The sequence below is a fragment of the Pseudochaenichthys georgianus genome, chromosome 3 (assembly GCF_902827115.2).
Source record: "Pseudochaenichthys georgianus chromosome 3, fPseGeo1.2, whole genome shotgun sequence".
NCBI classification, from domain to species: Eukaryota; Metazoa; Chordata; class Actinopteri; order Perciformes; family Channichthyidae; genus Pseudochaenichthys; species Pseudochaenichthys georgianus.
In genome coordinates this window covers 36,776,029-36,798,391 of record NC_047505.1, presented here as the reverse complement: position 1 = coordinate 36,798,391, position 22,363 = coordinate 36,776,029, and the positions used below count along the sequence as shown (strand labels likewise).

Here is a 22,363-nt window from a genome sequence, read left to right as displayed (position 1 = left end):
AAGAAAGCAGGGCTGCACAGGGATCCAGCGAAGAGAAAAACACTGCTCGTTGTTGTGCACTACATTGGAAGAAATCACAGGCAGGCGTCTTCTTTTGTCTTTTTCCTCCAAATTGATGCCATCTAGTAAGAGCTGTTTGAGCTAAGAGACATCAAGTGATGTCACCCGAACTGTGATGAAGACACTGGAACACCAGGCTTTTGTGACCTGAATATTTACATACAACTTCAATAAAGCCAAACACAATATCCACCCACATATAGCCTGGCACTTCATCTAAAGCGTATCAGCGTCTTTAAGGCTGAGGGGATTCAAAGCCCGGGGATCACTCATGTAGATGTGTGACACATCTGGGTTTGAGCGCCGGAGTGAGGGGGACAGACCCAGGCTTTTTGTTTCTCTGATCAGTTTCACTTGCCTCAGTTTGCAATTGTTAAGCTGACGATGAAAACAACCATTCTGGGAATTTCATTTCAGTTTATGCTGCTCTGTATTCACATTTAAATATAGTGTACAGAGGCCCATGACCCCACACACCTCAAGTTGTTACGCACGATAGTCAACTGTAAGGACAGTTTAATTAATCTGAAATCATTTCCGAATCAGGAGTTCAATGTCTTTATCATCTATCCTAATTTAGAAGTTTTATAGCTGATTGACAGAAAGTAATTAACTTCAATTTTTATATCACTTAATAGTTTCAGTCGAGAGAAAAAAAGCTTCTTAAATTTGAGGAAATACATTTCAAACATTGTGCCTTCAGATTTGAGTGGATTTTCTGCTTGAATTGATCAAAAGATAGTGAACGCATCATCTCTTTTGTTCGGTTGGATAAAAACAACAATTGTAAGTAGTGCTGATTAAAAAGTCATTAACTATTGGTTAAGCATAATAGCATCATGAGGATTGTGTTATGTTAAGTTACCTTGGACGTTTTTATGATTGACAAACTAATTATTCAATGATTGACTAAAATAAGACTTTTGTTATACTATGACATTTTTGTGAAAAACATAATTAAAAACGTCATAGTATTGTTAATCAGAGAAATGTCCTAAAAAGGCATAAGAGAAAGAAGAAATAAAAAAGTCGTAGTCATACTAAAGTATTTCATAGGCAGCTTATGTCAGTGTCGATAGGCCCCATGTGGGCCTGAGACCCCGCCTGCAGCACCAGGGTCAGAGGAGGAGGAAGAGGTCCGAGTGACCAGAGGCAGACGTTGGCACCAAACACAGACCAGGACTTCATGCCTTCCCTCCTAGTCTAGACACTTTAAAACATTTGTAGACCTTTTTAAGGATCAACTCAAAACTTCTAAACGAACCATGACCCCTGTTCTGTTTTATAAGGAAACCAATTCCACGTAGAGAATGAATGGCCTTGACTAGTCGGAATCATATTCACTTATTGAGCTATCATTCATGTTACTGCAAAACTCACTTAAAAATGTACATCTAAATAACATTATTAATATGTCCAGTGCTTGCAGTGCACAAAGACACATTAGTGAATATCAAATGAAATCACCATGGATTAAAAAAATAGCTAACATTTATTTTTGTTTCATTTACAAAAGATGTCAAGACAAAAAAGATTAGCAGTCCTTCTGCTGTGTCAAATCTGTTTTTAAAAAGACAAAAGAGAACCACTGTCACTACGCAAACATGGCCCTTGCTAAACTGTTTTGATACACATCGAGCTGCACGATATTCTGATCAGCTGAGAGGTCAGAAGAGGGCGTACATCAAGAAACACATTTTCAAATTTTAAGGACACATTTGTTTGGAGGAAACCCACAAAGGAAGATGTGCTATTCTGAACACAAGGACCATAAAAATATAACAGTTGATATGTTTTAATCCAGCATGTTAAAGTTGTCTATGAAGAACGCTGTGGTACATTACAGTGGTGGAACAGGGTTGACAGAGAATAGAAAAAGGTAAATTGCCTAAACCTATATGAGTGTGTTGTGTATGTTTTCGGGGCATTACAATACAACTCTAGACTCTGAAGACACTCTGAAGTACAGTTTGAATAGTGCTTCAGTCTGTAGAAGAGCACTTCATCGTGGCGTAGGCTACACGCTGTTTAATCCACGACCGAACCAGAACTAGTAAATGCAAGGACACAAAGACAACATTGAAATTAGATCACTTTTTATCAGTTTACCTCTGAAAATACATTCAGGATGGAGGAAATTAAACAAGAGCATAGAAAATTAAATGTTTCTAGATCGAGTAAAATCAATACTGAATAGACATTTGTAAAACCACTTTTCAGTAATGACAACATATACATACTGAATTTACAAAAAAACAACAACAAAGTCCTTTATTCCTTAAAATGTATCGCGTTAACAGCTATAAGCTGATGAAGGTGAAGGGACCTGGCTCTGTTTCAGTCTTGTGCCTTATACAAGTTCTCACTCTAGTGGTCTGTTCAGGTACTGCAGGTGATACTGGCCATGCTGGGAGGGACAAATGGCAGCTGGAAGTTACACTGTGTGCTTGTGCTGGTGTGGTCCAGGTCGCGGTAATAACGAGTCTAAAGGAGGCAATGTGATTGGTCGACGGGGTTTCTACAGTCCAAATCGGGCAGGAGTGCGTCTGGGCGTCATGGGGGCTTCGTCTTTTCTTCCTGGTGTGCAAATCTTTACAACCCTGAAATCAGAGAAAAGGAAGTAGTTTATATTAAAGAGGTTTTATTAGCTGCAACATAATATAGAAACTCATTCTTTTTTTTTGCTCCGAACATTTCCTATACAAGCAGCTGTGGTTAAAAGAAAGGCTGAAGGTGAGGGAAGGCCGGCCTGTCCAGCTGTAAACATCCAGCAGGACCGCAGGAGAGTGAAAAGGCGAGCTGGTGTCTCAGTGTTGGACGCAGAGCGCCTGACAGCACAATCTATCATCTTTAATTACAGCATCGTGACACCCTGACACTGCCCACACTTCCCACATCTCTCTCACACACACACACACACACACACACACACACACAAATTATGGCCATAACCCCCTTCTGTCACTGTGCCATTCTCTCTGTCTCGTTGCTCACTTCAGGAGAAACTGTTGCGCGTGTCACAGCCTGCTAGTAGTTCCATAACAGCCATTCACACATGGAGCATTTTTTAAATGTAATCAAGGGTCTAAAAAAAAAAAACATACAACTGTTTTGATTTTGTTTTTACCATTCACCACATATTACTGTAAACCATATAGCAAATGTTGTTGTGGACATTGACAATAAAGTAAGTCTTCAACAAATCTTGAAATTCATCAGTGTTCTTTCAGTTCTAAACAAGAGGATCTCAAACCCTCAATCTGTAAGTAAACTGCATTCCCAGACAACAACAACATGTGTTGAATTTCACAACTGATGCAAAATCCAGTAGTCTGCAAATCCATTCACAACCCGTACAGAAACTATTCAGAAACGTTGGAGTCCATTTACCTGAAAAAATGTAATCTAAAAATATAAAGCTGTGCAGCTAATTGGATGTATAATCTGTAGTTTTAACTGTAGCTACGGCTTCTTTTCGTTAATATCAATTAACCTACAAATACTTTTCATGATTGATCATCATCAAAATGCTTGGTCTACTAAATGTCAGGAAATAGAGAATGTATCCCATTGCTCTTTCCTAAACACAATCAAACTTGTTTTTTCCAAAGCCAAACACTTCTTCACTAATCTTGACACATTTTGTTTTGCGTATTGAGATATTGATGTTACTCTAAGAGCTAATACTTGTTGTATTGTCCTTTTAAGTGCTTTGCGTGGAACTTAACAGGCTTCTAGCTCTGAGCCCTGATGTGTTCCCAAAAACACTCCCTCACATTTCCACTTTTAAACACAAAACAACCGACTAATTCACACCTCTGATCTGTGCTGGTGAGCGGAGAGACGGTGATAAGCAGCCGGCACATGAAGGTCGATCAGAAGGAATATTTCATGGTGGTCACACTGAACTCACGGAGGAGACTCGTGTGAGGCCTGCCGGAGGACAGCCGAGAGCCCAGGAGAGCCGGCGACATTCATTATCAGACATCCAGCCACCTCTGCATAAATCTAATTCTTAATCCTATACCTCCAGAGTGATTATTTTCAACAGATCTGTTACAGACACGCAAACTCAGACAGATGAACCGGCTGATTAATTAACAATACAAGTCTTTTTAAAATCTGTCTTTATAACCTTATTTCTCTCTGTAAAGCTAGCGAGTGGATGGGTGTGAAATAAATGTTTCGGTCTAATTTGAAATGGAACATTCCCCTCTTTTTTCTGCTCTGCTGTGGCACAATTTAAATTGCTGCAGTAATGGGGGTCAGCCAGGAGTCAATATTATTTCTTTTTGTCTCGTCTGGAGGGACCAGAGGTGAGAAAAGCTCATCATGAAGAGAGAGAGAGGCTGAGAAGAGAGAGTGGGAGAGACTGAGAGAGGTAGGGGGGGGGGGGTGAAGATATGGATTGGCAGCGAGGTAGGTAAATGAAATGTTTCTATCTCGACAGCGAATGGAAAATGAGGGCCATGGGGAACTATTGTTAGATGAGGACCCGTGTATGATGAGGAGGAGAGGTTGTTGCTGACTTACTTAACAGTGCCAGTGTTGGTCTTCTTGTCCTGCTCCTCTCTCCGCGCCTGCAGCTGCTCCTCAGCCATGGACATCTCCTCCTCCATGTTGATGATGTCCTCCTTGGCCCGCCGACGGTTCTCCTGAAACAGCAACCCAAAAAGATGAGAAAAGATTGGTCTGGCCACAACCATTTCACATATGCAATGAGTGACAAGAGCTCGCAAGTAGGTGACTTAGCGGTTCAAAGCTAAAATGGTCCGGAAACACAGATCTGTGGGACAAATTATGAAATCAGCCGCAGCCAAAAAGTACACAGACATATGTGGAAAGTCCTGTCTACATGCTCTATTGAATAAACAAAAATGTATTGAGCATGTACCATCCTTGTCTTACCGTTCTGCTTTTTCCCGCCTGTTTGACGCTGTAAAACATGGGCCCAAGTTCTGCCAGCCACTCTCCATCCACTGAAGTCACACACTGCATGTACTCCTGCAACACAAACAACATGTTAATCCTCCACAAACAGTTCATCATTAATTGTTTCTGTGCCGGCCAAGACGACGTTATTTTACCTTGGTGGTCATGACGAGCTCGTGGTAGATGATGTAGTCGGGGGTGTAGCCCATACCAAAGAGGGAGCTGGTGGGATGCAGGTGACATGGCATGCCTGTCCTCACGTTCACATATTCCCCAATGCCCTGGGAGCAAACACAGGGATAAATAACTAATTAAATGTGCGACTCTGAATTTCTGGATAGGAAAATGGGATGGCACTGTAAGGTCAAAGCAAAGTAGGTCACATGGGCTAATTTGCTTCTCCACCTGCCCTAGACAGCAGGAAAATAAATGTGAAGTATTATCCAGCATTGCTACGATTGCTCGGGTTAGCCGGCTTCTCATAAGTCAAACGGAGAACCTTGATTATAAAGTCATGATGTTAAATTTCCTTTCAGATTTTAGCGCCATATTAATGTGAGGCCAGGAGGGATATTTCTCCACTCTGTAATTATGCTGCTATAAATCTGCCACAACCAGTTGCCACTAGGCGAAACATATTAACTGAAGAAAGTGATGGAGGTACCTTGAGTTTGGCAGCCTGGTGGAAGTACGCTGCACAGATGCACTTTCTGATGATGTCCCAGTCTGACCCGCAGGAAATTAAGTTCATCCTCTGCTGCACCATGATGTCCTTTAACTGGGAGCGCACCTCTCGTACCTGCACAAAAAACATACGTATCGGGAATTAAACGTCCAACCTGTTGGCTTGCATTGGATGGCTTAGATGTAATGTAAAGTGAACATTTGACTGAAATTGTACTAAATTCTAGTTAAAGTAATTCAGTAGAAAACTGAATAGGCCTCACAGAACATGAATCATATAAAAACACTATAGTAAAAGCTAGAAATAAGTGCACAATTTAAACAGAGATTTCTACAAGGTCATCTAAATGTGTTGGAATTCAAGAGAAAAACTAAATGATGGTTTTCTTCCGGGGGCACAGGGTGATGACGGGGAGAACCGGAGAAGTCTGACCTTGCGCATGGCCTTGGTGTGGATGAAGTGGTCGTTGCACCAGTTGCTGGAGTAATTGTTGTTCTTCCACTGCATGTAGACGTTGAGGTATGTGAGGTGGTCGCTCTCTGGGACAGAGAACTTCTCCCTCACCTGGTCACTCTCCTCCTCACGACCCTGCAGAGACACACAGATACAGTTTCCATACATCATTAGGATTTTGTTCATTTTAAGGCTGTTTTTTTTTTTTACAACGGTCAATTGTTAACAACAGTATTTAAAAATGCAATAACTATTGTCGAAAAACTGGGGTTGAAGTTAATGGTCAGAGTCCATTATTTACTCTCCTTTTAGCTCGGTTTCTGGTCTCCCCTTACTTCCTGAAGGTAGATATCTGCCTCTTTAGCTAATCTGTCTGAAAAACAATACAATGAGTGAACTGGAGGGTACATTTGCCAACTCGAAGACCACAGCAATAAGCTGAAAAACACTCGAATGCTCCTTAAAGCCGAAAGGAGCTTCAGTTTCGGGGGATAAGTCTCTGTGTATTCATACCTTTGAGCGACCCATTTCAAATTAATATGTCATTTGACTTATAGTTAATATAAAAATGTAGATTATTGGCAAATAACATTACAAAATAATATAATTGTATACTAATTGTATAATATATTTCATTTATTTTGCAACCCTGTGAAGTAAAATGACAATTAAACATGCAATACAAATGGGTTCAACCACACAGACAATAAGTCAACATTATCATACAGTAACTGTATGAGACAAACCTTAGGTCTGTAGAAGATGGCGGGCACAGACAGCATGGAGACGATGATGAGGATGTCCGCACTGCAGGCCATGTCGCAGGACACGATCAGCATCTTGGACAGGGCGGGGTCGAGGGGAAACTCCACCATCAGACGCCCCGTCGGTGTCAAAGAGCCTGAACAGAGAGAAGAACACAATTACGAGGTCAGGCGTGAAGCTTATAAAAGTGCACGAGATGTGAAGTATTAAGAAGGAACAAGCACAAGACGAGTGATAAGCTCCTTTTCCATCAAAAGCCTGCTGGCGTGAGGAAGAAGCCAGCATAATGTGACACTTATTTGTCTATCACCGTGAGAGAGGATGAACTGCTGACGGTTGAGAATACTTGTAGAGGGAAAAAAAGAAAAAAGAGCGAGATCAAAAACTTTGCCAGTTATGATTTAAATGATTAGACGACAGGAGCTTATAAGGAGGAGAAGCAGAGCAGCAGTTTGGGGCAGGTAAGCCTTAATCAGAGATAATCTGCTGTTAACATACCATACAGGGAATCATCAAAAGTCCCCCCTCATCCCCAAATCCCTAAATCCCCTGGGATCTGGCTAAGGATGAGACAGGAATGAGACCCGACCAGTCAAATCAAACACAGGTTCAGTTACTAGGCAATTACTCCACCGGCTCAACCTCACAACTACCTCCTCGAGGCCCTTTTGCCGTGTCTGCATCATCACCGCAGCATCTTCTAAACAGCTGGTCTCCTGCCTGTGTTTGTGCTGTCAGCTTCACTATGCAGGAGCTGAAAGCAGCGCTGAGGGGGAAATACAACCCTGAAATACCCAACACATGTCACAGCTTCATCCTCATCTCAAAAAGAGGATGATTTATGTTGCTTTGCCCCTCTGTTAATAAGACCCGCCTCGGCCTTTCAGACCTACAAATAGAGGCGAGGAAAGAAACATGATATACCATGTACTCAAAAATATTTAGAATGACATTATTAAAACATGATGGACAAGTGTTAATATGTGTTTGTTCTGCAACAATTAATACAATTATCAATTCATCAATAAGCACAAAAATGTAGGGGGAAAAAAAAGTGGAAAATGCTGTGGTTCCAGTTTCTCTAATGTGATTATTTAATTATTAATTAATAGAGAAGAATCAACAATAACTATATGTTTAAATATGTTTAGTGCATTACATCACACAGCATATTCAAAGTCTATTCAAAATGTTGTTCACCACCCACCTGTGTTGTCCAGAGCTCCCAAGATCCAGAGCTGGTACATGGAGTTGAGCATGTTGTCCTCTGGGGGGGGGTCCATGAAGTGGAAGAGCAGCAGATCCTGAACACCCAGAGACTTTAACAGCAGAACCACGTTGGCCAGGTTGGTCCTCTGGATCTCTGGTATGGTGGTGGTCAGCATCTCGTTCTTGTAGGCGCTCTGAGTGTAGAGCCTGGACGGGGCACAGAGACAGAGAGTGAGTGGAAGTTTCTACGTCACGTTTGATGCTTAAACTAACATTTCAACCATAATGTGCAAATATATGCACACTTTTTCATTTTTGGGACAGAGAAATTGAATAAGCTTCTCTGGGCTATGTGCATTTTGCGCAGACTTGTAAGTGGGATTCTAAATAAGCAGTAAGCACCACATGTAGATCTGCTGCAGTAGAAAATTCAAGAAGCTACCATTAAAAAAAAAAAAAAAAACATTCAGAGCCTGAGTTATAGTAAAGGACCAAACTTAAAAAGGATCTCCGCAACAATTACAGCTGTCTGAAGTGGGAGATTAGAATTACAGAATGATTTGAATGCATATGGAGGTTTTGAGCTTGTGAGTGAGGGCCTGCAGTCGCAGCTAAAAGGGTCTTTGAATGGGGAATACTCCACGCAAGCGGAGCTAACCAGCGTGACTCACTCCTACTCCGCTCTCTAACACATACACACATCTACTCAAACGCCGTATTCAGCTAAATGCTCTCCCAAAAGTCACTCTGTGTACATTTGTACAAGCTTGTGTATGGGAGTAGGTGGGCAGGCTTAATCCAGAAAAAGATGGGGTTTCATAAACATCCTAGCTCATTAGCGATGCAAAATGTATCACTCTATGTTGTTCTTCACCAAGGTAACTATTGCAAAGGAAAGCAAGGTCAAATCTCTTTTGTCATAAACAAAGTTAAACTGCATGAAACCCTCTGGAGGTTAAGGTTGCCCTCTCCCTGCACCTGAAAACCGGTCAGGCAACACGTCCAGAGCCCTGATCTCAAACGACAGAAGGGAGAAACACACTTTAACAACAGTTATGCTAAAATCATACATTTTCAAACAGAGAAAAGAGGAATTGAAAAAGGAAAATCATATTCAGGTTGTTTATTTGTGAATCTAAATCAAGAGTGGGAACATAATGTACTATATGTTCTTGCTCTCAGCATAACAATCCCTTCTTGGCAATGCCAGCTAAAAGCCATCTTGAGGGGTAGCCTTGAAGGAACTTAAAAATGGCAGAACTTCTCAGCACTGAGAGTGGCTGTGTGCATGTTACCTGTAACACTGCCCTGGTCCTGTACGTCCTGCTCTGCCTGAGCGCTGGTTAGCATTAGCCTGGCTGATGGGATAGACCTGTAGAGCATCCATTCCAATGCGAGGGTTGAAAACCTGTAGACAGAAAAAAGAACAACGCATTACTGGTTAAACGTGCACACAGGAAAGTGCACTTTCAATGACTGCAGAGTAAATACATATACACTTTATACAATGAGGCTTTAGCATGGTAGTACCTTAAGTTTGCAGTATCCTGCATCCACGACAAACATGATTCCATCCACGGTGAGGGAGGTCTCAGCGATGTTTGTAGCGACGATGCATTTCCTCACACCATCTGGAGCCTGGCAGAGGACAAATGAAAGGCAGTCAGCTTTGTTTTCTCACTTGTAGGACTCGTAGAGTGTAGAAACATTTGCAGCATCAAGACCAGTGACAGATACAAACCTTCTGGAAGATCTTGGCCTGGAGGTCGGAGGGCAGCTGGGAGTAGATGGGCAGCACGGTCAGAGCCGGAGCGTTCTCCAAGTCCTCCAACCGCTCCACGATCTGATCTGAGGTCACCTGAAGGACACACATAAACCTTGAACTACAAACACAAAAAATAAAGAACGTCCTGTTCCTTCCCAAAGCAAACGCACTGAAAACTTACCAAAACTAAAACAAATTGAAAATCTAATCAATTCAATCTACAGGGTTCATACATTTTTTCACCAATGATTTTTCCATGACTTCTTCATGACCTTTACCTCATTTTCCATGACGAAAAAAAAATGACTCTTTCTTTCATGTGGCTAGCAAGCGCTGCCTCGCTCATATTCGAAATATCGAATATTTCAGTTGGCATTTAGCACGTCTTGGGTCAATGTCTTTTGCCACAATTGGTACTTATCCTTTAGAAGCCATACATTGTTCTAACTGCACTTCCCTGGCATCTTGGCAGCCTTATATCAAGTAGTATCTGGGATGCAAACTCATCAGGTATGAAAAAGGTGACAAGGATCCGAGCCCCCCCGACGCCCCCACCCCACGGAATATCGGCTTTAAAATGAGGAATAACAGAGGATTTTAGCAGACAGAACAACTAAAGCAGCAGTTAATAATAACAGAAATGCCAAAGAGTCACATCTAATATAAATATATAAAAGCATTTATTTTATTCGTGCAGTCAGTTTATCATTCTGGCAGCACTGTTGAGCATTTTCATGCCTCTGTGCAAGGCTTAGTCTTTCTATCTTTATAGCCAGTGGTGTAAAGTAAATAAGTTCATAAACTCAAGTACTACCTGGGTACAATTTTGTGATACTTGTACTTTACTTAAATATTTCAATGTTTTACTACTTTGTACTTCTACTCCACTACAATTCAGAGGTAAATGGTGTAATTTTACTCCACTACATGTATTTAATACCTTTAGTTACTTCACAGATCTGGATGAATGATGTGATGTGTTAAATCAGACTTTAGTTCCACCTGGAGTAAATTCACAAGCTACCCTGCAGTATACAAAGTACTTCAGACTAGCTGCACATTTACCAGCTTTGAGAACACTTTCATGATCAATCATTATAAAACATATCATATATATTATTCTGAAATGGACCAATCTGCACAATGACTACTTTTGGTACTTTAACTATATTTTGATAATACTTTTGTACTTTGACTTGAGTAATATTTTGATTGCAGGACTTTTACTGTAACAGAGTATTCCTACACTCTGGTACTGCTACTTTAACTCAAGTACAAGTACTGTGTACTTCTACTTTTACTCAAGTCCAAGATCTGAGTACTTCTACTTTTACTCAAGTACAAGATCCGAGTACTTCTACTTGTACTAAAGTACAAGATCTGAGTACTTCTACTTTTACTAAAGTACAATATCTGAGTACTTCTACTTTTACTGTAGTACAATATCTGTGTACTTCTACTTTTACTGAAGTACAAGATCTGAGTACTTCTACTTTTACTAAAGTACAAGATCTGAGTACTTCTACTTTTACTCTAGTACAATATGTATACGACCTCTGTTTATAGCCTATGAAGAAAACTATTAGAAAACGAAGGCTAAAGCTAACGTTAGCAGATAGTGACAATGTATGCTAGTTAGCTAGCTCAACGATTCCTTAAATAATATTGCGACAGAAAAACTTTTCAGTGCATATCACGCTCTGCCGCTCCGACAGGGAGCTCTGCTCTGAACACCTGAACGGCCCGTTCTAACAGCTGTTCACCAGCGGTCCAGTCTGTGCCACAGTGACACCGCACAGTTACTGTTATCGAACGCACCGTAGGTAATGTAGCTGCTGAAGTTAGACCGTCATTGCGGAGCAGCAGAGTTCAGCCGACAGACAGGAAGACTCGAGCACACAGCTAGCGCTTCATTAAATATATTAAAACATAACACCATGTGCGTCATGATGGCGCATAACAGCTCGCGGCCGCAGATTACTTCGGGTCCCAGGGCCTGGGATTAGCATTTAGAATTTCTATGACTTTTCCAGGTTTTTAACAGCTTACTTGCTGTACTTTGCAGCACATTTCATACCTGACATTCACAGTATTGAATGCCAAACATTAATATGTCCCAACCATTTGACATATTTGAGTGATTGAAGTCGTCTCTCACCTCGATATCCTCCTGCCCGGGCATGAAGATGAGGATGTCTCCTATCAGCCCGCTGAGGTGGATCTGCAGCCCCTGCTTCACTGCTGCCTCCACGTAGTCCTCCTGAGGAGTCTATGCAGCACAGAGCACACAAATCAGTCAAGAACAAAACGAAAGAAAAACACGGAAATGACCCTACAACAGTAGAGAGATGTTTATTGTTAAATGCCAAAAGTTAGTTAATGTAAAATAACACAATGTATTTATTGTCAAGAGGGTATCCTACTTACTGTAATGTGATTATTATGTGTTGGATTATGTCAGATAGGCTTTACCCAAGGCTAAACACATTTTTTAAAGTAAAAGATTTAACTACAATTTTAGATAATAGTGTTTTGAGAATAAATGTCCTTTAAATGCTTCAGAGATAATTCAAATGATTGCAATTCCTGAAATCTAAAGCTGCCCAAAAAATGCTAGTAGAAATATTATAATGTATTGAGGATGCAGTAAATTCCTTTCGAGTGATAGTAGAGTAGACACATACCTTGCTAAATAAGATGTCTACGGGAAATGTTCTTCCTGGAATGTGGAAAATGGGTACGTTGCCAAAAAATGCAGCGAACTTGTCTGAGTCCATGGTAGCAGAGGTGACTATGAGTTTCAAATCAGTCCGCCGAGATACAACCTGATAACCGGGCAGAAAAGAGAGTTGAGTGAAATCAGTGTGTGTACACGTAATTATAAAAAAGGGAACAACAACCTCACTCGGTTACGCATCATTTAGTCACACAGCAGATGAAGCTGCATGTATGTCTATAAAATAACAAAATAAAAAAGATGTTTAAAACACGTAAAATAGTTGTGTACTGACATCACGCAGCAGGCCGAACAGCACGTCAGTATTCAGGGAGCGCTCGTGAGCCTCGTCCATGATCACGGCACTGTAGTGGTCCAGGTCCGACTCCCTCAGTGACTCCCTGAGCAGGATACCGTCCGTCATGTACTTTATTAATGTTTTCTCCGATGTGCAGTCCTCAAAACGGATTGCGTAGCCCACCTGTAGGCAAAAATGTCAGATTAATAAACAACAAATAAAATGAATGATCTAAGAAATCATACAACATTAAATTAAAGAAACCTACACATTTTGCACCAACATTTGTAAGCATCTCTAATGTTTCCCTTTGTTGCTCCTCAGCTCTAACCATGAAGTAGCAACAGACATGATATTTTCCTTTTGACCACTAGATGGTGGTGTTATACAGCGTGGGACTGGCTATTGAGTTTGTGCATGTAGGCCCTTAGAATGTACTACACAACATCATACAAAAATGATCAAATCATCATGGGGTAGTGATGGAAAAAAATGTTTTTAGTTTTACGTTACACCACATCGAAAGTAGCAAGTTTGGACAAATGTTCAAGGAAAGGGTTATGACTATTAGACAGTGTACTTCTAATAGCGTTTTCTTCCTGATCAAATCAATACAAGGGTTCTACAGTAAGGTAAGTATACGGCTAAGTATTACCAAGGCACGTATGGTTTGCTTAAGCATCAAACAGCTGTCTCACCTCCTCTCCCAGGTTGGTTCCTATCTCCTCGCTGACTCTCTTGGCCACACTCATGGCCGCCACTCTTCTGGGCTGAGTACAACCCACCATGCCGTAGCTGGTGTACCCGTCCTCATGCAGGTACTGGGTCAGCTGGGTGGTCTTCCCGCTGCCCGTCTCCCCAACAACAATCACAATGCTGTTGTCCCTGTAGAAACCATAACGTTATTAGTTAGTTATAGAATTACTCTGCACAGTTTTAATGTCGGACACTTTAAAAGACACAACAATAGGAATACAACTCCTATCAGTACCTTATGATGTTAAGAAGCTGCTGTCTGACCGCGAAGATGGGAAGATACTGTCTCTGTTGCAGAAGGGTCTTCTTCTTAGCAAAGTCACTGCTGGCCTCGCTCTTGTCTCTCATGTGGTCTGCAAATTTCTGCTCTGCTCTGTAAAGCAGAGAAACATAAACCAAATGATTAATATGGCGAGATATTTCTGTTCATTTATGGCAGTGAATCTTTAAGCAGAAAATGATAAAAATTTCATTTAGATCCAAACTTTGCATGGACAGTTCGTCACCTGTAGTCTACTTTGCCGTCCTCGCCCACCGCTTTGCCCCCGGAGCGGTCTGCCTCCTCTGTCTTCTTGACTCCCATGATGTCCCCCAACTTGGTGCCTGCCAATTCCCAATGTTTGTGCTGTGCCTAAAATCCAAATAATTACAGTTGAATCAATGGAGTATGAAGATTATAGCTCCAGTCAGAAACCTTTTACAATACAGAGCGCTTGATGTTTAATTTGTCAAGTGGTTTCACCTCACTGATCGTGGTGCGCAGTTAAAATGTCATCAAGCGAGTCGACCCGGTATGGTGATCATGAATAAATGAATTACCAAAGTGATGAAGTTAGACAGTGTTGGCCTTTATCAACCAGACAGGTGAAGACCCACAAACCTCATCGACATTTCTCAACAGAAGAGTATCAAGATTATATCTGCATTGTGTTTAGAGCGTCACATTCCTCCAGATGATATGACAATAGTATTTTCATCTAAAATCGTTACGGGTTTAGCAATAAATGTATAAATATCCACAAAAACAACATAAGTTCATTAATAATCCAACCAACCTTTTTGCGTTCTTTCTGCTCACGATGTTTCCGAACGAGCTGGCTGCCTTTACGAGCGATGATGGCCATGTCAGATGTTGGATCTTTCACAGGGATGACAGGCTCTGGCTGCAGCAGAGAAACAAACACGCAGTTAAAAACAAACCCTTCAAGCAAAGTCAGGCAAAATGATCAGTCTCATACATCATGTGCACTTCCAGTCAAACAACAAGCATGTGCAGCATGATTTTACAACAATTTCATGCACACCACACACAGAGTTTAATCTGCGGCACATAGTACAGCCTGGCCGTCAGTGTGTTTTCCAGTTAGAGTAAAAAATAATACATAAAGCTCTCTATTTGTAACATGTGCAAGTCGAAAATAAACTGTGGGTAAACAAGAATGTCCTGTAACTTGGTGGAGTTTTGCAGACAGAGCAACATATTTCATGGACAATGGCTTGGCACAACCAAGTTTCAATTAATTATACATAAAAAGTGACAGAAATGCTTGTGTATGCTGTCAATTTTCGTTTTTATTCCAAAATAAATTGGCAGGTGAGACTTGGGCCAATATGACATTTTTTGCATATCTAGTTCTGCCAAGAAATGTACATGAAAGGCACCGAGTCGTTAATAAGTTCTTTCTAAGAGCGATTTGTCAGCCATGTGACTTTATCCCTGATTGTTTAGGCTTTGTTTACCTGCTTAGTGAATACTATTCTTCCATCCAGAAAAGGAGGAACCAGGTTGTGGACCAGCAGATGAACCTTGGCAGCATTGTCCTCCTCGAAGTCGTCATCCACCTCCAACCTCTGCACCACACCACTGGTCAGCATACGGTTAGTCTCCCACCGCTCATTATCCTGAGATAGGAAACACAGTCCGTTACAAAGACACAAAGACACACACACACAAAGACACACACACACACACACACACACACACACAGTTCTGATCAGGTTGACATTAAGCTCTGGGTGTACCTCGTTGATCTGCCGCCTATGGGCAGATATCCTTTTTTGAGTCTGCTTCTGAAGAATCTGCTCTCTCTTCTTTACATATTCTTCAGAGGTGGTAGTGAAAGGGTTGTGGAACTCATCATATCCTTCATCCATCATGTACCAATCTCTGTCAGCTTGCTGCAAAACAGGGAGACAATCAGAGATGTGTAAATAAAGCCTAAAATCACCTAAAACTACTTTATAGCTTGAATGAGGCCTGAATGAGGCGTGAGTGTGCCGCTCACCTTCTGGTCCTCCACCCACTGGTCTTTCTCATCTTCATTATCAAACATAATTCCTCCCTGCCCATCTTCTTTCCTGCCTGAAGAAGAGAACGAGTATCAAATGTTATTGGACATGCGGTATTTAACTGCAAAGCCATATGTAAGCTTGATTTTAGAATAGTACCTTTTCCTTGTGATAAACGAGGTGTAGATCCCAAATGTTTCCTGTCATTCGCCCACTCGTTATACTTGTATGATGGGGTAGGCAGGGGTGTGTCGTCAGGGTACCGGCCTCTGACTGACCTAAAGCACACAGCAGAAAGATGTTATGTTAGTATAAGTTTCATTTGCCCTACATCAGGGGTATTCAACTCAAATTCAACGAGACCCAGTTAGAGAAAATCTCCCCATGCAAAGGTCCGGAACTTCAAAAACTTGCTTTATGAATTAGTGTGATATATATTGAAGTAGCCTGTAGCTTTATCAACGTGCATGTAATCAACAACTGACTGCCAAAAAAAGAAAGTACAATTCATAAACAACAATATTTATTGTCAATTTTAAATAAATAAAATAAAGTGTAGCAGCAGCTTCAGTTTCCCTTTTTCTTTGTTAACCGTTTCACATCATGACTTAACAGTTTCAGCCGATTATAGAACAATATCGTCTTTACACATCATAACAATTGAACCGTTTTAAAGTTTTTCTTTCTTTCCCTCTTATATTGCAGTCCCTCACTCACTTTGTTTTGTTCAGTGTGAGAATTGAGCTGGAGCTTGTCCTGCCAGGAATTTAAATCTGGGCTGAAATGGTGTCAGGGCCATTCTCTTACACACATGCAGGTGCTCATTGGTTAGCCTCGGTTAGCTCATTGGTTAGCCTCGGTTAGCCTGCCCTGGAACGATACTTAGTTTTAATTTTGATCCTGGTGGACTGATCATATTGGCTCTGAGACTGCTTATTTTTTTCGTGACCTCAGTTCTGACTTGAGAGGGAATGTTTGGTCAAACACTTTGTGTTTTGTCTCATAGGTGGCGTTTTGGCACTTTTAATGAGCGCCACGGTCTCTGAACAAATGAGACACACTGGCTCTGTGCTCCCAGTGGGCAGGATGAACATGAATGAGTCCACTCAGGGTTAAAAGCTCTGTTCTCACTGTCCACTTTCCTCTTCTTGGAGTGCGCCATGTGTAATTATTTGTCTCTCCCTGTCTGCCGCTAACACGCCTGTTCACTCTCCTCTCCCTGTATCGCTAATTATTCTCTTCACTCACTTTCCTCTCCGCTTGTCTCTGCGGTGCTCTCGTCTCTTCTTCTGTGTTTCTCTCCCTGTATCGCTCACTCCTCTCTTTCACCCCCTGTCGGCGGCGGTTACAATATAATCGCCCCGTCAAAATTGAAATCCCCTATTAATGTATTGATTATAGGTCCGGGTCCGTATAGGTGGGCGCCTGGGTCCGGATCCGAACCGCAGTCCGCCTGTTGCCGACCCATGCCTTACATGGTACAGGAGACGAATGACAGCAGTTCACCTGTCTCTCCTCTCACTCTCTCGGAGGGAGCGATGGCTTCTCTCTGAGCGCTCCATCTCTCTGTTAGACGGGGCGGGGGATGGAGACTCCCACTGGGAATGCCGTGAACTGGAATAACCGCTATCATCCTCCTCCCAGTTCGATCTTGAGGGTGTGAAGGAATCTATGTGAAAACAAAATGAGTTTAGACCATGAATCCTTTTAACAAAGACAGTTTTAAATGTGTTTTTTAAATAAAGCTAGATTACCTCTGGGGCGATTCTGTGGCGATGACGGCTCTTCTCTCTTACTCCCCCGGCTGATGCGATCAGACCAGCCCTCCCTCTGTGAGCGCTCGCTCCGATCACCGCGCTCCGACCGGCCGCTGCTGCTGCCGCGGCTGCCCTCTCGCTCTCCTGACACAGAAAAAAAAATGACTGAGAAAGGCTGACTCCTCTACAAATCATGTATTTTAATACTTGATCCTCTTTATAAAAAGGGAATACATCCAAAGTCCAAAATGTAGTGCTACTCTTCTCACTGAAGTTAAGAAAATGAAATGAAGATAGTTTTACAATAATATGACAAAGCACAATGTATCAAATCTCCACATTTTAAGGGCTTTTAACAACAAATCATTCATTTTTACAAAATATTTGAAGTTGGAATACAACAAAAAGTGAACTTGCATTGAAATACAAAAGAATTCAAACCAAATGACTGATCTTTAGAATCACCTCTTTCACTCCTTCGGTCTCTCCCCTTATCTCGGCTCCTTTCTTTTTCCCTTTCTCTGTTCTTGTCCTCGTTGGAGGTGGTGTAGACCCCGTGCTCACGTCTGTCTTTCTCTCGCTGCTGGTGTCTGCGTTTGAACTCCTCGCTGACCCCTCCGGGATTTGAGGGCGTCTCCGAGCCAGTAACACGATACTTCCTGCTGTAAGACCCCACAAAATAATACACGTTATTAATAATCATATTTGTGTGCTACTACAATTCGTAAAATAGCCTACAAGTATAAAGGGAACTAAGGTCAGTACACACCCAAATACAAGGATTACATATTAAAGAAAGGGGTGTTAATGTTCAAAGTTCAGAGGCATGGGGAGAGTCCTGGTTCATTTATTTTAATTTCATCGTTTATTTGAATAGGGACAATGCACATTAATGAACACTTTAGACAAATAATGCTTCAAGTGTAAATATGCCGGATTTTAGCTTTGAGCTAATTTCCATCCGTAAGAACATGACATTTGTAAACATAGCAAAAATAAATATATGATATGCAAAAAAGCAAGAGCAGCACACACAAGTATTTACCACATGGCAGTACACTTGGTTTAATATTTTCACTGCTTTAGAGAGGGTTTTTTCTCTGGAAGGACTCAAAGGCTTAAACTGAAAAAGTGATCGAAAATGTTCAAACAGCGAGATCCAAGAGTATAGATGTATTAATAATTACATTCAACTTAAAAAAATGTATACTAAATAATGATCATCTCCATAGACTTGCGGGATATATGTTGCTTTTCTATTTATACATTCAACATTATTATCAACAAAATGTTGTTGTGTGAAGCACCATCACTTACCTCTCTTTGTTTTTAACACCACTGTCCTTATCATCTTCTTCTTCTTCTTCTTCATCAGACCCAGAGTCACTTTTACCTTCCTCCCAGTCCTTGTAGGAGGTAACCTTTGACTTCTTGCTATTTCGTTCATCTGCAATAGCGTCTGCTTGTTCTTTACTCTCTCGCTCCTTCCTTTTCTGAGCTGCTAGCAGATCCAAGCCCAGCAGGGACGTGCGTGGAGTGGGAGCCCGAAAAACATGGGCCTCTTCAGCAGCACTCTTCTTCTTTACGATCAGTCCTCCAACTTGATCATCGGGATCAGACCCTTCCAGCCTGTGCATGGACACATCGTCATCCATTATCTGTGGGGAAATAAGGACAAAAGTTGAGAATGTGTAAAGATAATAAAGGGTTGCTAATGTCAACTCTGTTTAGGCGTAACTAATTATTATACAGTTCATTTCAACTAAAGTGCATCATGAATTATAGGATCTAGATTCCAATACAATGAACCCAGAGACAAAGGAGAGAACATCCCATAGATCACGTTTTTGTTTAAATGACAATAAACTGATTCTAAAAATGATAGCAGATTAATTTCATTACAATTAAATGATGGATAAAGCAACTAAGTGTTTAAGATCTAATAGACAGTGATATAAAACAGAGAATAGTAGAAAATCCCTAAAGTGGAAAAGCTTAAACAAGAAAATGTTTGCTATTACTTCTTAATACATCGCTTGAAGCTACCTTGGTATCAAGCTTGAAGCTACATTGGCATCAAATGTATAGTGAATTAATATGATTTCAGTCTAATAATCAATACAGCCCTTTATTGACCCTGGTTGTACAATAACATGCTTCTATCTTACATAACAACATGTATTTGGTTCCCAAATGTCACTTTCAGCTGAACGGCAAAAATCTAAGAATCTATTAGTTTAACTGAAAAACAACCCAACAAAACACAGATATTATAGAGTCCTAACTCATTATCTCAGCATTAACATATGTTTGGCCATCAGTAGCTTTAGCCACATTTGTGACATTAACCTTACTCTAAAGCATCTCTAAAGTCACAGATAGTAGCTAGTTTTGTATTTGTTTTGCGTCAGCTGTGATGTTGTTTAACAATTAGGAAATGTATTACAAGTTATAAACAAAGGAGTGAATGTTGATATGCTTCAAACGATGACACGTGCTATAAATCCGACAGCTATTGTCCATTTCTTCATTCATTTCAGAACATGTTCCTTGTTCAGTACCAGATCAGTTAAATGTGTTGCTTACCTCAGATAGAGCAGCTAGCTTGCAAGCTATCCGCTTCTATCCTAGGAAGGCCGGGCGGCAAACTGCGGGACAATGCCGCTTGTTTTTGAGGGTCTAAAATGCAGAAAAACTCACATCCAGGTTAAGATATTAAGTCAAATAATGGGTAGGTAAGTATTCCGGGAATCAATGGACCTGTAGCAGTGACTAGTATATATTTAAACTGCAGTTTTCGTAAACACAACGCATATGTTTACAGATAAGGGAGCAGCCATTGCAATCCCACAATTCTTCTTCTTCTTCTTCTTTTTCTTCTTCTTCTTCTTCGTCTTCTTCTTCTTTGTGGATATGTTGGCAGACTGGGCTCAGTCAGCTCAGTGCTGCCTCCTTCTGGACGGAAGAGTGTCCACACATGATAACTACATCCTTTTTTTATAGGTCTGTATGAGAAAGTCAAATCAATTCTTAGCCAATTGGATTTTATTATTATTGTCCCCAAATATATTACTTTCCTAACAATTTGTGTTTCAATATTGTCCCGAAATATACTAGTCTTAAAGGAGTGAGAACAAATATATATTTATAAGCATAACATAGACACAGTGTTAATGGATAAATGGGTTAGTACTAATTACTCTAAGAGTCTATTTTATTAAAACACTGTGATCTCTGATCGCTGTTTTGGAGATTTTGTCGGAAATGATTAAATACAATCTTATTTTAAAAGGCTTAAACACCAGAAATGTACATAATAATAATAATAATATCTTTTTTATTACTGCACATATTGTATTCCATTATATGTATATGTAAACACTGCTATATGTTACTATATGTCTATTATTTGTATTATTTTCTAATGTTATTATAGTTTTCTTAAAATAGTTCTCTATCTGTGTTTTTATTTTTGTTTTACTTTTAAGTATGCACCATGACATCAAGTCAAATTCCTCGTACGTGTCCACCTACCTGGGTAATAAACCTGTTTTTGTTTCTGATTCTGAAATGTTGTTAGAATAAAGCAGCTCCTATTTAACTGCAATTCAAATCAATCATTTAATACAAACTACAATTGTGTGCCAAGCATGAGATAACTTTAAAAGTTCAAATGTAAAATGTGTGGCATGGACTTTCACCTTAAAATGTGTTTGGTTTGTATGTTTTTGACAAAAACAAAGGCACCAAAAATCAGTTTCTGAGTGTTGCACTTGTATGAGGAATTAGCCGGCAAACTACGTTCAGACTTTGGCATGGTGTGCAGAGGTGGACATGCATGCTGTGGGGCTGAGGTTGGTGACAGGGTTTGAACTACAACTGTGTTTTATTGCTGCTGTTGCAAGAGGAACCATTTATTTTATCTGATCGGTTTGTATGACCAAAGGTTATGCTGCTTATTAAAAACTATTGTATTTTTTTCCAAATGTCTCCCAACACTATTTGATTATAGTTTAATTAATTAATTTGATAAATGATTAATGTGCCTATGATGAAATCCAGACTTTACGTGTTAATTATAGGGTTGAAGAATTGGCAAATATTGTACATGTTTATCAGTAGGATACATATGCTTCACAGGCGTTCTGCAAAGAAAGAGGCACATATCACATCTTATTCTCCCATACATACATGTCACCTATGTCACTTAAGCACAGTATTTGTTCCATACTTTGTCAATGTGTGACAAATTCATTTTATTTTTAACATGCAATATTTAGAGAGCATTTTTAAATGTACTGGATATCCAGGGGATATTCAATTTAGTAGGGTAATCCAGAATGTGGTATATATTCACACATATTATGATAGACGGTTGTTGCATTCCTTGTTGTATTTAATCTGTATTTTCAAATTAGAAATTAATTTGATTATAAAGACAAATGAATTCAATTCTCGTCTGTATTGCTTCGCAGTGAAGGTGTGCAATGGAAACTACAATATTATTCCAATGACTTTATATTATTATATCCCACATAAAAATGTTACAAAAGCATAAAACAACGAATGAGACACGTATGCGCAATGTCAGCGCAGAGTTGATCACACGACAAAATGTCCTAGTCTCATGATCATCAAATGCTCGATTCTGATTGGATACCGATCTAAAAATCACCGT

The 22,363-nt window shown here is 40.4% G+C and overlaps 1 protein-coding gene across 1 annotated transcript; it reads right to left on the bottom strand.

The window, feature by feature from the left end:
- Positions 1 to 2,139: 2,139 nt before the first annotated feature.
- dhx38 (DEAH (Asp-Glu-Ala-His) box polypeptide 38) lies at positions 2,140 to 20,593 on the bottom strand. Its single transcript, XM_034111662.2, has 27 exons — positions 20,272 to 20,593; positions 19,003 to 19,343; positions 18,151 to 18,347; positions 17,683 to 17,829; positions 17,435 to 17,597; positions 16,088 to 16,206; positions 15,925 to 16,001; positions 15,662 to 15,817; positions 15,380 to 15,541; positions 14,695 to 14,802; positions 14,146 to 14,270; positions 13,875 to 14,012; positions 13,582 to 13,768; positions 12,881 to 13,066; positions 12,554 to 12,694; positions 12,028 to 12,138; positions 9,846 to 9,962; positions 9,635 to 9,742; positions 9,400 to 9,512; positions 8,103 to 8,311; positions 6,877 to 7,031; positions 6,110 to 6,265; positions 5,657 to 5,791; positions 5,148 to 5,273; positions 4,969 to 5,064; positions 4,594 to 4,715; positions 2,140 to 2,660 (listed from the first exon to the last, which is right to left on the bottom strand). The coding sequence occupies exons 2-27, from the start codon at positions 19,338 to 19,340 to the stop codon at positions 2,579 to 2,581; spliced, it is 3,774 nt and encodes a 1,257-aa protein (XP_033967553.1). The 5' UTR covers positions 19,341 to 19,343; positions 20,272 to 20,593; the 3' UTR covers positions 2,140 to 2,578.
- Positions 20,594 to 22,363: the final 1,770 nt, after the last annotated feature.